This window comes from Drosophila miranda (assembly GCF_003369915.1).
Source record: "Drosophila miranda strain MSH22 chromosome Y unlocalized genomic scaffold, D.miranda_PacBio2.1 Contig_Y1_pilon, whole genome shotgun sequence".
In the NCBI taxonomy this organism is placed as follows: Eukaryota; Metazoa; Arthropoda; class Insecta; order Diptera; family Drosophilidae; genus Drosophila; species Drosophila miranda.
Window position 1 is genome coordinate 11,266,339 of NW_022881603.1, and position 12,931 is coordinate 11,279,269.

At 42.0% G+C, this 12,931-nt stretch overlaps 1 protein-coding gene across 1 annotated transcript; it reads right to left on the bottom strand.

Annotated features, from left to right (window-relative positions):
* Positions 1-2,453: 2,453 nt before the first annotated feature.
* LOC117191969 (putative transcriptional regulator cudA) lies at positions 2,454-4,535 on the bottom strand. Its single transcript, XM_033396711.1, has 2 exons — positions 3,383-4,535; positions 2,454-3,326 (listed from the first exon to the last, which is right to left on the bottom strand). Exon 1 carries the CDS (start codon positions 4,004-4,006, stop codon positions 3,485-3,487), a length of 522 nt encoding a protein of 173 aa, XP_033252602.1. The 5' UTR covers positions 4,007-4,535; the 3' UTR covers positions 2,454-3,326; positions 3,383-3,484.
* Between the last annotated feature and the right edge of the window lie 8,396 nt (positions 4,536-12,931).

The following is a 12,931-nucleotide window of genomic DNA, read 5'->3' on the forward strand; positions in this document are numbered from 1 at the left end:
AAAATATCAGCAAACTTGAAGCACAGCAACACTGACCGTAGCGTAGTTTCAAAGCTTAAGCAAAAGCTTTATTTTGCACTCGACGGCTAGCTTTTAGCCGTTGCCGCTTAAAGGAAACTTCGCGCATTACTCGTAAATTCGTACTTTAATTCGAAAATAATATAAAATTAAGAAACAGCTATCCGTCAATGACAAATTTGCTGATCGAAGAACTCATCTCATCCTATCAAGAGAGTGACTGCGATTTCGGCTGGAACACAGTAAATGTTTTGAAAACTGGTTTCGAGCCAGACAATGAAATTCATCTACATATATATAAATTGCGTTTTGTACAAACTGTTTTGATATTTGACTTTGGAATTCATTCTATAAAATAAGCATTGTGTTCGGGCTTTGCTTTGCCACTAAATGTGGTTCAATGTCAAGGAAATTCCATGGCAGACAGAGAGGCAGAAAAGGAGGAAACTCAAGTGTGGGCTGCTGGCACATTAAGCCGAGGGAAGTGGGTCATATGCCTCCCACTGGAGACCATTTAGGACATATATGCAGATGGGCCATTACAATCCAAATCAGTCAGACAGCCAACCAGGCAGCTGGAGAGTGACAATGGAATACTCGTAGTTTTTGCTCGTACGAATATTTATTATTTATTATCGGAAACTTGTAAAAACTGGCACGCAAAGCCTCCCGACGTGACCGACATGGCTAAGGCGGAACGCCCGATTTATGTCAAGCTGCGAGTATATTTATCTGCCCTATGAATATAGCATATAAGTCGAGCCTAGTTTTATTACTTTTTCGTTTCAATTGCAGCTCGAATTCTATTTAATTCTGCTTTGTCTTTGTTTTGTGGCTGATTTTTGCCAAAAGTTAAGCTGACATTCCTGTTTTGCGTTTTTTTAATTTAATTAAGATTGATTTAGTTTAGTTGACGCTGCTGACTGCAAATGGAAATTGACAAGAATATGTCAGTGTCTCTTGTCTGTTGCTTGGCTTCTTTTTATACCAGATACTCAAAATGAGTATTGGGGTATATTAGATTTGTGGTAAAAGTGGATGTGAGTAACGTCCAGAAGGAATCGTTTCCGACCCCACAAAGTATACATATTCTTGATCAGCATCAATAGCCGAGTCGATTGAGCCATGTCTGTCTGTCCGTCCGTCCGTCTGTCCGTCTGTCCGTCCCCTTCAGCGCCTAGTGCTCAAAGACTATAAGAGCTAGAGCAACGATGTTTTGTATCCAGACTTCTGTGATATGTCACTGCTACAAAAATATTTCAAAACTTCGCCCCGCCCACTTCCGCCCCCACAAAGGACGAAAATCTGTGGCATCCACATTTTTAAAGATACGATAAAGCCAAAAACGCAGAATCGTAGAGGATGACTATATGTTCTAGAGTGTAAAATCTCAACCAGATCGTATAATTATTATAGCCAGAATCAAGAAAACAATTTCATAAACATAGAGCCCCATTAAAGTATGAACCTGGTGACTATGTAGCAGTCCGGCATGTGGACACAACACCGGGGATCAATAAGAAGTTCGCACCAAAGTATCGAGGACCGTACAGGATCAATAGAGTATTGGATAATGATCGTTATGAGGTTGTCGACATTGAGGACTGTCAGTTGACGCAAATGCCATTCCGAAGTATACTAGAACCAGCAAGGCTTAAACCCTGGGTAGAGTGTAAGGATAAAACCATGGTCTCATGTTGTTAATCGATGAAATAGTATGTTAAGTAAGACAATACCGAATAAGAAATGTTTAACCAACTTTATGCCTTAGTGTGTAGATCGTGGGCGATCTGTATTCAGGTTGCCCGAATGTAAGATATGAATATTAGTTTATAAGATTTGAATATTAGTTTAAGATTTACTCATCGATAGTATTATAAGAAATAACAATGTACTCGATATATCGATACTTGTCGAGGACAAGTAAAATGCCAACACACATTCATTCGAATACGACGATCAAGAAAGAAGAACATATAATAAAACCGTGCTATTAAAAGTTTACATATATGTAAATATATGTATGTATATTTTCGCGGTTGCAAGCCAATATTTCGATTTCGATTTTCAAATCATGGAGCTACCAGTGATCGATAACTAAGCAGTGTTTACACCATTATTTAGTTTTAATTGTGAAAAAATCTTTCTCGGTTGTGTGTGGGCATTAAAAACTAATAATTAACATCACATTATGGGGTAAGCAAAAAAGACCATCAATGATGGCAGCTACTGCCAGACAGCGGCAATCCAATTACAATGCGAGGCCAGCGGAGCACCCACGACTGGCTGCCAGCAAAGATTACATCAATCAACGGCACGCATGAGACAAGGGGAGCAGAAATTTCCGCAACATCTTGGGAGTCCTCCCTCCTCCCCATTCGCGGGGACAGATTCTCTCGTTTCAATTGAAATCAATGCAAAGTTTTATGTTCCGCATTCTTTTCCCAAACCAGCAAAGAGCCGTTGCACACGACTGCTCTGGCCCGTGTCGGTGCTAATGACGCCCGCAGAATGCAACAGAATCAAATCCACTGCTGCATTATATGAATCCACTCTTCCCACTTGAGATCTATAATAATAACAGCATCCCTGTCCAATGAGAGCCTGAGCAGATCTGACTGCATGGAGAGAATAGAGAATGGATGGCAATGATTCGGCCAAGTGATTTCAGATGGTCAAGAGTTTACTAGATCAAAAGTTTAAAGCCCTACAACTGAGTGATGAATGCAATTTTCAATAGACTATATATGTGTCTGTTCCTTCTTTCATAATCAAACGATTCCCTATCCACATCCATTCCATCCAATAGTCCGCGTCTAGTCGGTTCCAAGCATTTTCCATAGTCTTTCATGGGTCATTTCGTTGCAGCTGTTGTCGGTCCGCTGTTGGGCAAGCTCTATAAGCCACTTAAGACATCAGGCCCATAAATGTGTTGTTTTCTGATGTGCAATAAGGTAAAGCATAATACAAACGGTTTTCTCATTCCAGTTCTTGGCCACACTTTGAACTTCCAACTGTTTGACACTTGGCGATGCTTCCCATGAACCAAAACATTGGGAACCTAATGAAAGGGCCCCTTCCTCTCTTAGTTCTCAGTAAATCATTCAGATTTTCAATTTCGCTTTCATTACGAGTATTTGGTCAAACGGGAGGTGACATCATTCGGAATTGATAAGAATACGAGTACTAGAAGGAGTCAATGAAAAGGTCGTCTTGGCATTGGATTCTATGAAGCAGATTAAGCAGCTGTTCCAGCATTTACATTTTCCCCCCCACTTAGCGCTTTCACTTGGTCAATTTTGTAGAAACTAAAACGGTTCATTTAGCATTTGTGTATTAGTTGATAATTTGCATTGATAATTACTTGGCTTAATTGCTGGGGCTGTTGCTGTTTCTGATGGTTTGGCATGCAAATGATTGTTAGTTGGTTGGTTAGTAGACAACACGTCGATCTTATTGACAACAATCAGAATGCGTTGCAGTTGATTGTTATTGTTAGTTGCTGCTGCTGTTGTTGTTGCAGGTTCAGTGGGCGTTGCTGCGCCCACATGGGTCCTGGAGGTGTGTCCGACTCACTTGACTTGGCATTGGGCAGATTTTTCTTTCCTTTATTGCTGCTGCTGCTGCTGCCGTTGCTGTTGCGTTTGAGGGAAAACGTATTGCGGACGCGCGAAAATGTGGACAGCTGTTGCTGCTGATGCTGCTGTTGCTGTTGCGGCAGTGATTGTTGCGCCTCAATAAGCTGCAACGAGTTGAAAGAACTCTTCAGCGGCTGCTGTTCAAATACGTTAATGCTGCCATTTCCATTTTCGTTTTCGTTTTCCCTTTGATTGCAGAAATTCAGTTGAGCTTTTTCGCTGACCAGCAAATCGTTGAGTTGCTGGTACTCCTCGTAGATGCCCCTACTGTGCCGCTTATTGATTTTGGCCAGTGGCTGAGGCTTCTGCGACTTTGATTTAAAGATCTTGTTCCACATTTTCTTGCTCATCTTGCTCAAAATTATTATTCCCGATACTTCGTTATTTTTAAACACATTTCACATTTTCCGCGCTCCGCACCGTTTCGCTCTTTCCAATTGGACTTTTTCTTGCGCCGGCGTCTGGTTCAATTTTGAGCGGCAGCAACATCGCCGCCAGCCCGCCAGCAACATTAAGCTCTCGCAAGCAACAAGCTGCCCGCACAGTGGGCCTTTGGACCTTTTGGCGTTAAAAATCATACTGTGGACCATACTTATGGCGGGGCTATTTTGGATGTTTTTCCTTCGTAGTTGCGACACATAAATACGTACATATGTCGCTCTAAAACACAAATCGTAGATTGGTGAACTTTAAGTGTCCATATTACCTAAATTAAATTTCCTGGAAATTTGAATTTTTAAAATCTCTGAAAGACTTATCATATGCGTGAATCTGAATATTATTCGTATTATCCAAGCCGCTCATAGGATTTTTGATTTTGGCCACCTGATATCCACTGTGCGACGTGCCGGCAACATGTTGCCGTGCACATTTTGCATTGAATTAAAAATAGTTGCACTCCAGTTTTGGCTTTAGCTGCGGTGTGGGTGGGTGGGTGTGGGTGTAGCGGCTACCAGCAACAAAGGCCACCATTCTTTTCCAACTTATTCCCTCCATTTCCACTCTGGGTTGTCTGTTTCCCCTTCTCTTGATATTCGCTTGGTGAGGGTATTGTGGTTTTGAGCAGATATTTGCCACAAAGAGATGAAATCATAAATTATGGTATATCTTGATCAATATAGCACATCATGTCAATACAGTTATGCCTATCTGTCTGTTGAAGGTTTAAAGGCACTACATATATCTTATAGCTGACATTGCGAGTTTATATATGTAAGAGTATCAACAGCTTCGGAATTCGTCTTTGGACTTCCTTTCTTGTTTGTCTTGTCTTTACGGCTGATTTATTTAAAGCCGTCGCCAACACTGCCGCCCGTTCCGCCGCCAAATGTTGCTGAACCCTTGGCTGCTTAGACCGTAATTCATTCCACTCTGAAATCGGGCAGAATGACTGCCAATTCCCCCCATTTGAATATATTCGAATTTCTAAATTGAAGTAGTCTTTGGCGCGACTTCCTTTCGGGCCATCAGTCAATCAGCCTAAAGACTAGACATCAAAGTGGATCGTTTCCTGGCCAGTGGGAATTGGGTCCACGACTGGTACTGGGTGTAGTAAGTATGTACATATGTACAATAATATGTAATTATGTCCACTTATGGCACTCCAAAGAAACATCAACTTACTTGCATAAGTTGCATAAGTGCGCCAAAAAAGGTAACCGCCATCGGAGTTGCATGTGACAACGGCAGCAGCAACATTTGGCGAGCTCAGAAACATTTGGTGTTGCAGGCGCATTACATAAATAAACAGCTGGGAGGGGAGTTGTAGGCGACACATTTGGCTGAACTGATGAGGACAGAACTCTTTAGAGAGTCTATTAGGTAGCTCATGAAATTTGCCGCAGATATATAAAAAAGATATAGTCAGTAGTAGTCGTAGGGAGAGGCGCCCGGGGTTGTGGGCGGCATCGTTTGTGGTCGCCCACGCGTCTCGACTCTGACTTGCCCTCAACATCCTGATAATCTCTTATAATTGTCACGCTCTGAGAGCGCAGCCGAAAATAGAAGATATGTTGCAGTTGCATATACATATGGTTCATACATATGTACATACATGTGCACGATGCATCTATCTCGCTCTACCGATTTTCACGCTTTTCACGGCAGACCCCTCGGGACCAAAAAAAGGGGCGCGTGCGCATAAATAGTCAAAGTTCTCGAATCTAGATGATGTGTTGTATGGATGGCAAGGCGGCGACATGACACAAGCACAAAAACAAGGCAAAAAAAAGTGAACTTAAAATTTAATATTTCCTATGCACTGAAAGAAATTAGGAGGAAAAATGTAAGAAACCTGACAGGAAGTCCAACAAACCTATCAGTCTTTAATATGATATTCTACTGAAAAGCATTCTGATTTAAGAATTCTTTTGTACTTCGAACCATGTAGTTTATATTATACGTGGTATTATATACTCCAAGCTAATATATTTACAGATAAAATTATAGAGCAACCCAATACCTTATCCATTCAGAATTAACCTCAGGTGAACTCTAGAAGTTCCCACTTCTGTCTTCTCTTTGAGAGCACTTCCTTTCTTATGATGGAATCTTCTAAATATATTGCGCTAGTGTATCAGAATCGAATTAGACTTCCGAATGGTACTATGAGTGACATTTAGATGGCCCCTCTCTTTAGCTCTTATAGCTTCTCCCCATCCTCTCTCTCTTCACATATCAACAACATCGGTGCGTCGTATTTTCCACTAATTAAGTTCTATTTCTTCCAGTCGTCTCCACTCCACTCCCATCCGTCGCTCCCTCCTCTGCTGTAGTGAAATCATTTCAGTTCATTGGCGCGATTTGTGGTCGGAGGTGAAGCCAAACGATTAGCGAATCGATTTGTGAGTGGCCCACAACGAATTGAATGTTGAGCGAAATTGAATTAGATCATTTATAGTAGATTGAAATCAATTAAAACATATCTTTTAGGGGTATGTCATGAATCACTACGAGCTTGGAGTATTTTTTTCCAGTCAAAAGAAGAAAATAGAGGACTGCCGTTCCTCTACAACGAAATACAAACATTGCTCATTACTTAAAAAAACGTTAGTTTAGTTGTTTAAATAAATCGCTTGAATCAAAAACGTAGGAGTTTTTCATCCAAAAATATCAGCAAACTTGAAGCACAGCAACACTGACCGTAGCGTAGTTTCAAAGCTTAAGCAAAAGCTTTATTTTGCACTCGACGGCTAGCTTTTAGCCGTTGCCGCTTAAAGGAAACTTCGCGCATTACTCGTAAATTCGTACTTTAATTCGAAAATAATATAAAATTAAGAAACAGCTATCCGTCAATGACAAATTTGCTGATCGAAGAACTCATCTCATCCTAACAAGAGAGTGACTGCGATTTCGGCTGGAACACAGTAAATGTTTTGAAAACTGGTTTCGAGCCAGACAATGAAATTCATCTACATATATATAAATTGCGTTTTGTACAAACTGTTTTGATATTTGACTTTGGAATTCATTCTATAAAATAAGCATTGTGTTCGGGCTTTGCTTTGCCACTAAATGTGGTTCAATGTCAAGGAAATTCCATGGCAGACAGAGAGGCAGAAAAGGAGGAAACTCAAGTGTGGGCTGCTGGCACATTAAGCCGAGGGAAGTGGGTCATATGCCCCCCACTGGAGACCATTTAGGCCATATATGCGGATGGGCCATTACAATCTAAATCAGTCAGACAGCCAACCAGGCAGCTGGAGAGTGACAATGGAATACTCGTAGTTTTTGCTCGTACGAATATTTATTATTTATTATCGGAAACTTGTAAAAACTGGCACGCAAAGCCTCCCGACGTGACCGACATGGCTAAGGCGGAACGCCCGATTTATGTCAAGCTGCGAGTATATTTATCTGCCCTATGAATATAGCATATAAGTCGAGCCTAGTTTTATTACTTTTTCGTTTCAATTGCAGCTCGAATTCTATTTAATTCTGCTTTGTCTTTGTTTTGTGGCTGATTTTTGCCAAAAGTTAAGCTGACATTCCTGTTTTGCGTTTTTTTAATTTAATTAAGATTGATTTAGTTTAGTTGACGCTGCTGACTGCAAATGGAAATTGACAAGAATATGTCAGTGTCTCTTGTCTGTTGCTTGGCTTCTTTTTATACCCGATACTCAAAATAAGTATTGGGGTATATTAGATTTGTGGTAAAAGTGGATGTGTGTAACGTCCAGAAGGAATCGTTTCCGACCCCACAAAGTATACATATTCTTGATCAGCATCAATAGCCGAGTCGATTGAGCCATGTCTGTCTGTCCGTCCGTCCGTCTGTCCGTCTGTCCGTCCCCTTCAGCGCCTAGTGCTCAAAGACTATAAGAGCTAGAGCAACGATGTTTTGTATCCAGACTTCTGTGATATGTCACTGCTACAAAAATATTTCAAAACTTCGCCCCGCCCACTTCCGCCCCCACAAATGACGAAAATCTGTGGCATCCACATTTTTAAAGATACGATAAAGCCAAAAACGCAGAATCGTAGAGGATGACTATATGTTCTAGAGTGTAAAATCTCAACCAGATCGTATAATTATTATAGCCAGAATCAATAAAACAATTTCATTCTTTCTCGCTCTGTCTCTCTCTAGTTTCATGGTCGCCTTTGCCAATTGCAAAATATGAGTTCAAGGATCTCAGAACCTATAAGAGCCAGAGCAACCAAATTTGGTGTCCACACTCCTGTGATATCGGACCTTGACCGTTTCGTGTCCAAATTTCGCCACACCCCCTTCCGCCCCCGCAAAGGACGAAAATCTGGGGCATCCACAAATCTCAGAGACTATTAAAGCTAGAGTAACCAAATTTTGGTATCCGCACTTCTGTTAGATCTCACTATTTATTTATTTATTAAATTAACAAATTATCTGTTAATAATGGTACTTAGTTACTAAAGGCGGAAAAAGATAAGTTAAAAGTTAGCTAAATTTAAATGATTATAAATATTGCATGCAATTAGTTTAAGAGACAGTTCAAGGGATAGGGTTTGACAGAGGGAGTTATAATTATGGCATAAAACCCTAAAAGGTTCATGATCAGCATAATTAGACCTACATATGGGTAGACGGATAGGCCTAAAAGTACGGGTAGGTCTGGATGGAACGGCCAAGTCAATCTGACCCAAGAGAGTTTGGGAGTCAACAGTCCCAAGAAGGAGCTTGTGCACGAAAATTACGCCATTGCATATTCTGCGATGGTGCAACGACGGCAGGTCAATAAGATTTAGCCTAGACCGGTAGGGTGGCAAGATTCTACCCGCGTCCCAGTTAAAGTTCCGAAGGGCAAAAATTAAAAATTGCTTTTGCACGGATTCAATAACTGCCTGCTGCTCTTTATACTGCGGGCTCCACACACAAGAACAATACTCCAATATAGGACGTACTAACGAGATGTACAGTTGTTTCGTAACGTACGGGTCGTCAAACTCCTTGGACCAACGCTTGATGAACGCTAAAACACCCTTAGCTTTATTTACAGTTGCAGCTATATGGGTGTTGAAACACATCTTATGATCAAAAAGGACTCCGAGGTCATTTGAACTCGAAATTCGCTCAAGGACATGATTTCCTAGAACATATGAGACAAAATGAGGAGCGCGACGGTAAAATGTCATAAGTTTGCATTTTGAAAGGTTCAGAAAAAGAAGATTAGTTAAACACCACAATAGTAGTTCACTTAGATCAAGTTGAAGGCGTGTGTGCAAATACCAATCAGAGTAAGAAAGACAGATTTTGACATCATCAGCATACATTAGTGTAGTAGAGTATGTTATAACTTGAGGAAGGTCGTTCACAAATAAAATAAACAGAAGCGGGCCCAGATGACTTCCCTGTGGCACACCTGAAGTAACATTAACAGTATTTGACAACACGTTAGAAAACAAAACACGTTGAGTACGGTTAGAGAGATAGGACAAAATCCAATCTAGAAGATTCGTTGGGAACCCTAATAAAGAGAGCTTTTGAATAAGCAGAGCATGGTTCACAGAATCGAATGCCTTGCTGAAGTCCGTAAAAACTACATCCGTCTGCAAACCAATTTGAAAACCCCAGTGGATTAGGTTTGAAAACTCAAGAAGGTTAGTCGATGTTGAACGATGTCTGAAAAAACCGTGTTGCGACGGAGATATCAAGCTGCAACAAAGATGTTGCAGTTGCCGGGTGACCAGGAACTCAAGAAGCTTCGGGATGGCGGAAAGCTTTGCGATACCACGATAGTTTTCAATGTTTGATCTTGAACCTTTTTTGTGAAGCGGAATGATGTAGGACTCATTCCAAATTACTGGGAGACAAGACTGTTCCAAGGAGAGGTTGAAGAGAAAGGTCAAGGGTTTGCAAAGGGACTGGGCACAGTGTTTTAAGATGCAGCTTGGTACCTTATCTGGACCCGCAGAAAACGATATGTCCATAGATGACAAACCTTCCAGAACAACGCTTTCCTCGAAAAAGGGCTGAAAAATGCTGTTAGCTTGAGGTAGCTGGTACGGATACGGAGTGGATGCGTTGTAAATATGAGACGAGTACGTTGTTTGGAAAAAGTTAGCGAATAAATTTGCAATACCAACAGCAGAAGCTTCTGTTTTGTTCTGGTAATGAAGGGACGGAGGAAAAACGTTTGACTTGCGCTTAGAATTAACGAACGAATAGAATTTTTTAGGATCACTACGAAAGTTACTACTACATTGTGAAAGGTAATGATTATAACACTGACTATTGACGGCAAGGAACAGAGAGCGAGCGGAGGAGTATAGAGCTAAGGCCAACGTGGAGCCCGACTTCTGGTACTTTTTATAGAGCCGGGATTTATTATTATACCCGATACTCAAAATGAGTATTGGGGTATATTAGATTTGTGGTAAAAGTGGATGTGTGTAACGTCCAGAAGGAATCGTTTCCGACCCCATAAAGTATATATATTCTTGATCAGCATCAATAGCCGAGTCGATTGAGCCATGTCTGTCTGTCCGTCTGTCCGTCCGTCCGTCTGTCCGTCTGTCCGTCCGTCCGTCTGTCCGTCTGTCCGTCCCCTTCAGCGCCTAGTGCTCAAAGACTATAAGAGCTAGAGCAACGATGTTTTGGATCCAGACTTCTGTGATATGTCACTGCTACAAAAATATTTCAAATATTTCTTGATCGCGACCATGTCTCCTAGTCTGTAGCCGTGCTCAGGTCGTCGTTTTTTATCATAATAGCGCTTGTACACCTCTTGCGCCTTCTCAATGTTTTGTTTCGCTTGGTCACGCAGTTCTTGGCGCTCGTTGTTAAACTGCGTAACCAACTCCTCGTTGAGCACCTCCAATAGTCGACTTTCAGCTTGTCTGTGCATCTTTGTCCCAAACATGACCTCGAATGGCGACGACTTCAACGTAGAATGCACATACGAATTAATCGCCATCTGGACCTGTGGCACATGCTTGTACCACTTCGTTGACTCCTGAGCTGAGAGCTTTGCGATGATACCCAAAATTGAACGGTTCACCCGCTCAATCTGACCGTTGCCTCTCGCCACACCTGTCGTTGTACACACATGTTCGACTTTGTTCTCGTTGAGAAACTCGCTGAATGCGCTGGATGTAAACGCTGCTCCTCTGTCGCTGACTATGCGCTTGGGAAAACCAAACACAAATGACCAATCTCTCAGCCTCTTCACAACTTCTTCGTGACCTGTTGACTTAGTTGGGAACAGCCACACAAACTTGGAGAATGCATCTATCACAGCAAAAATGTACTTGTATTGCTTGGCTGTCGCATCCATTGGTCCCAAATGATCAACGTGCAGCGTGTATAGTGGTGTGTCACCCTTGTCAATGCAATGAAGATAGCCTTCTTGTTTGCCCAACTTTTTGCTGAAAATTATACAACTGATACAATTAGTAATCAACTTATTTACTTTCCGTTCAAGGTGCGGAATCCAGTATTGCTGCTGAACTGAGTGCATTGTCTTCGCTGTGGAGAAATGACCAACTTCATGCGATCCTTGAATGATTTCCCTTTCCATCAGCCTTGGAACCACCAAAACGTCATTGCCATTTACAGATTTGAAGAGAAGGCCTCCTTTAAGCTTGTAGTCTTGATATGGGTGCTGCTTCAGGATCTCAACTGTGGCTTTGATGAAATCGTCATCCTGCTGTGCTTTCTTTATCCGAGCTGTTAGCTCCGTCGTCACGAACATGCATGTCTGCGGAAAACGACTGAGACAGTCCACGTGTCTCATTCTGTCCCCTGGGCGGTGTACTGCTTTGAATGTAAAGTCCTCCATATACAGAATCCACTGGGAAGCTTCTCTGGGTATATCTGCTTTCGTTGTTGTCTGCTTAAACGCCGCACAGTCAGTGGCAAGATCAAATTTGATCCCCAACAGGTAGTGACGAAACTTCTTGAGTGCGAGGTATACAGCTTTGACCTCCAAATAGTAACTGTGACGTTTGGACTCGGCTTGTGTAGTCTTTTTACTCCAATAGTAAATCGGGTGGAAATTGCCATCAAACTGCTGCAACAAAACTGCTCCGAAACCTTCTTTGGATGCATCCGTGTGGAGTTCCGTTGGCGCTTCTCGTGAGTATAAATGTAATACAGGTGCGATTACAAGCAGATTCTTTAAGGTTTGTAGCGATTGTTGCTCTGCTTCGCCAATGTTGAAAACTGCTTCCTTCCTGAGTAGATTCGTGAGCGGCCGGGCAACTTGTGCATAGCCAGGGATGAACTTTCTGAAAAAGCCTGTGAGTCCCAGAAATGCTTGAACTGCTTTAATGTCTTTGGGCGTAGCAAACCGACTGACAGCTGCTGTCTTCTCTTTGCCGGGCCAGATTCTCCCGTCCTCAATGATATGGCCCAGAAAGCTAATGCGTGGCTGCATGAAGCTACATTTCTTCCACTTGATCTTTAGGCCAAACTGCGCAGCTGTCTCCAGGACCAACTTTGTCTTCCTCATGCATACCTCGGGCGACGCGGCGTAAACAATTATGTCGTCCATATAAAGCTGCATAATGTCAGAGTTGATTAATTCTTGAAAAATATAGCTTACGAACCGAATGAACGCAGCTGGCGAGTTCTTGAATCCGAAAGGCGCTTTATTAAACTCGAATAATCCCTCCTTTGTAACAAAGGCCGTATACGACTTGCTTTGCTCTTCCATAGGCACATGGAAAAATCCGTTTTCAAGGCCCATTATGGTAAACCACTTAGCCGACTGCAGCTTTTCCAAGACTTCCTCCATGATCGGGACTGGGAAGCAGTCCAGCAATACCATGCTGTTTAACTTCCTGTAGTCTACGCCAAC

What these genes read in the sequence shown, in the direction of transcription:
- LOC117191969 (XM_033396711.1), bottom strand. Translation starts at nt 4,006, where the DNA reads ATGAGCAAGAAAATGTGGAACAAGATCTTTAAATCAAAGTCGCAGAAG.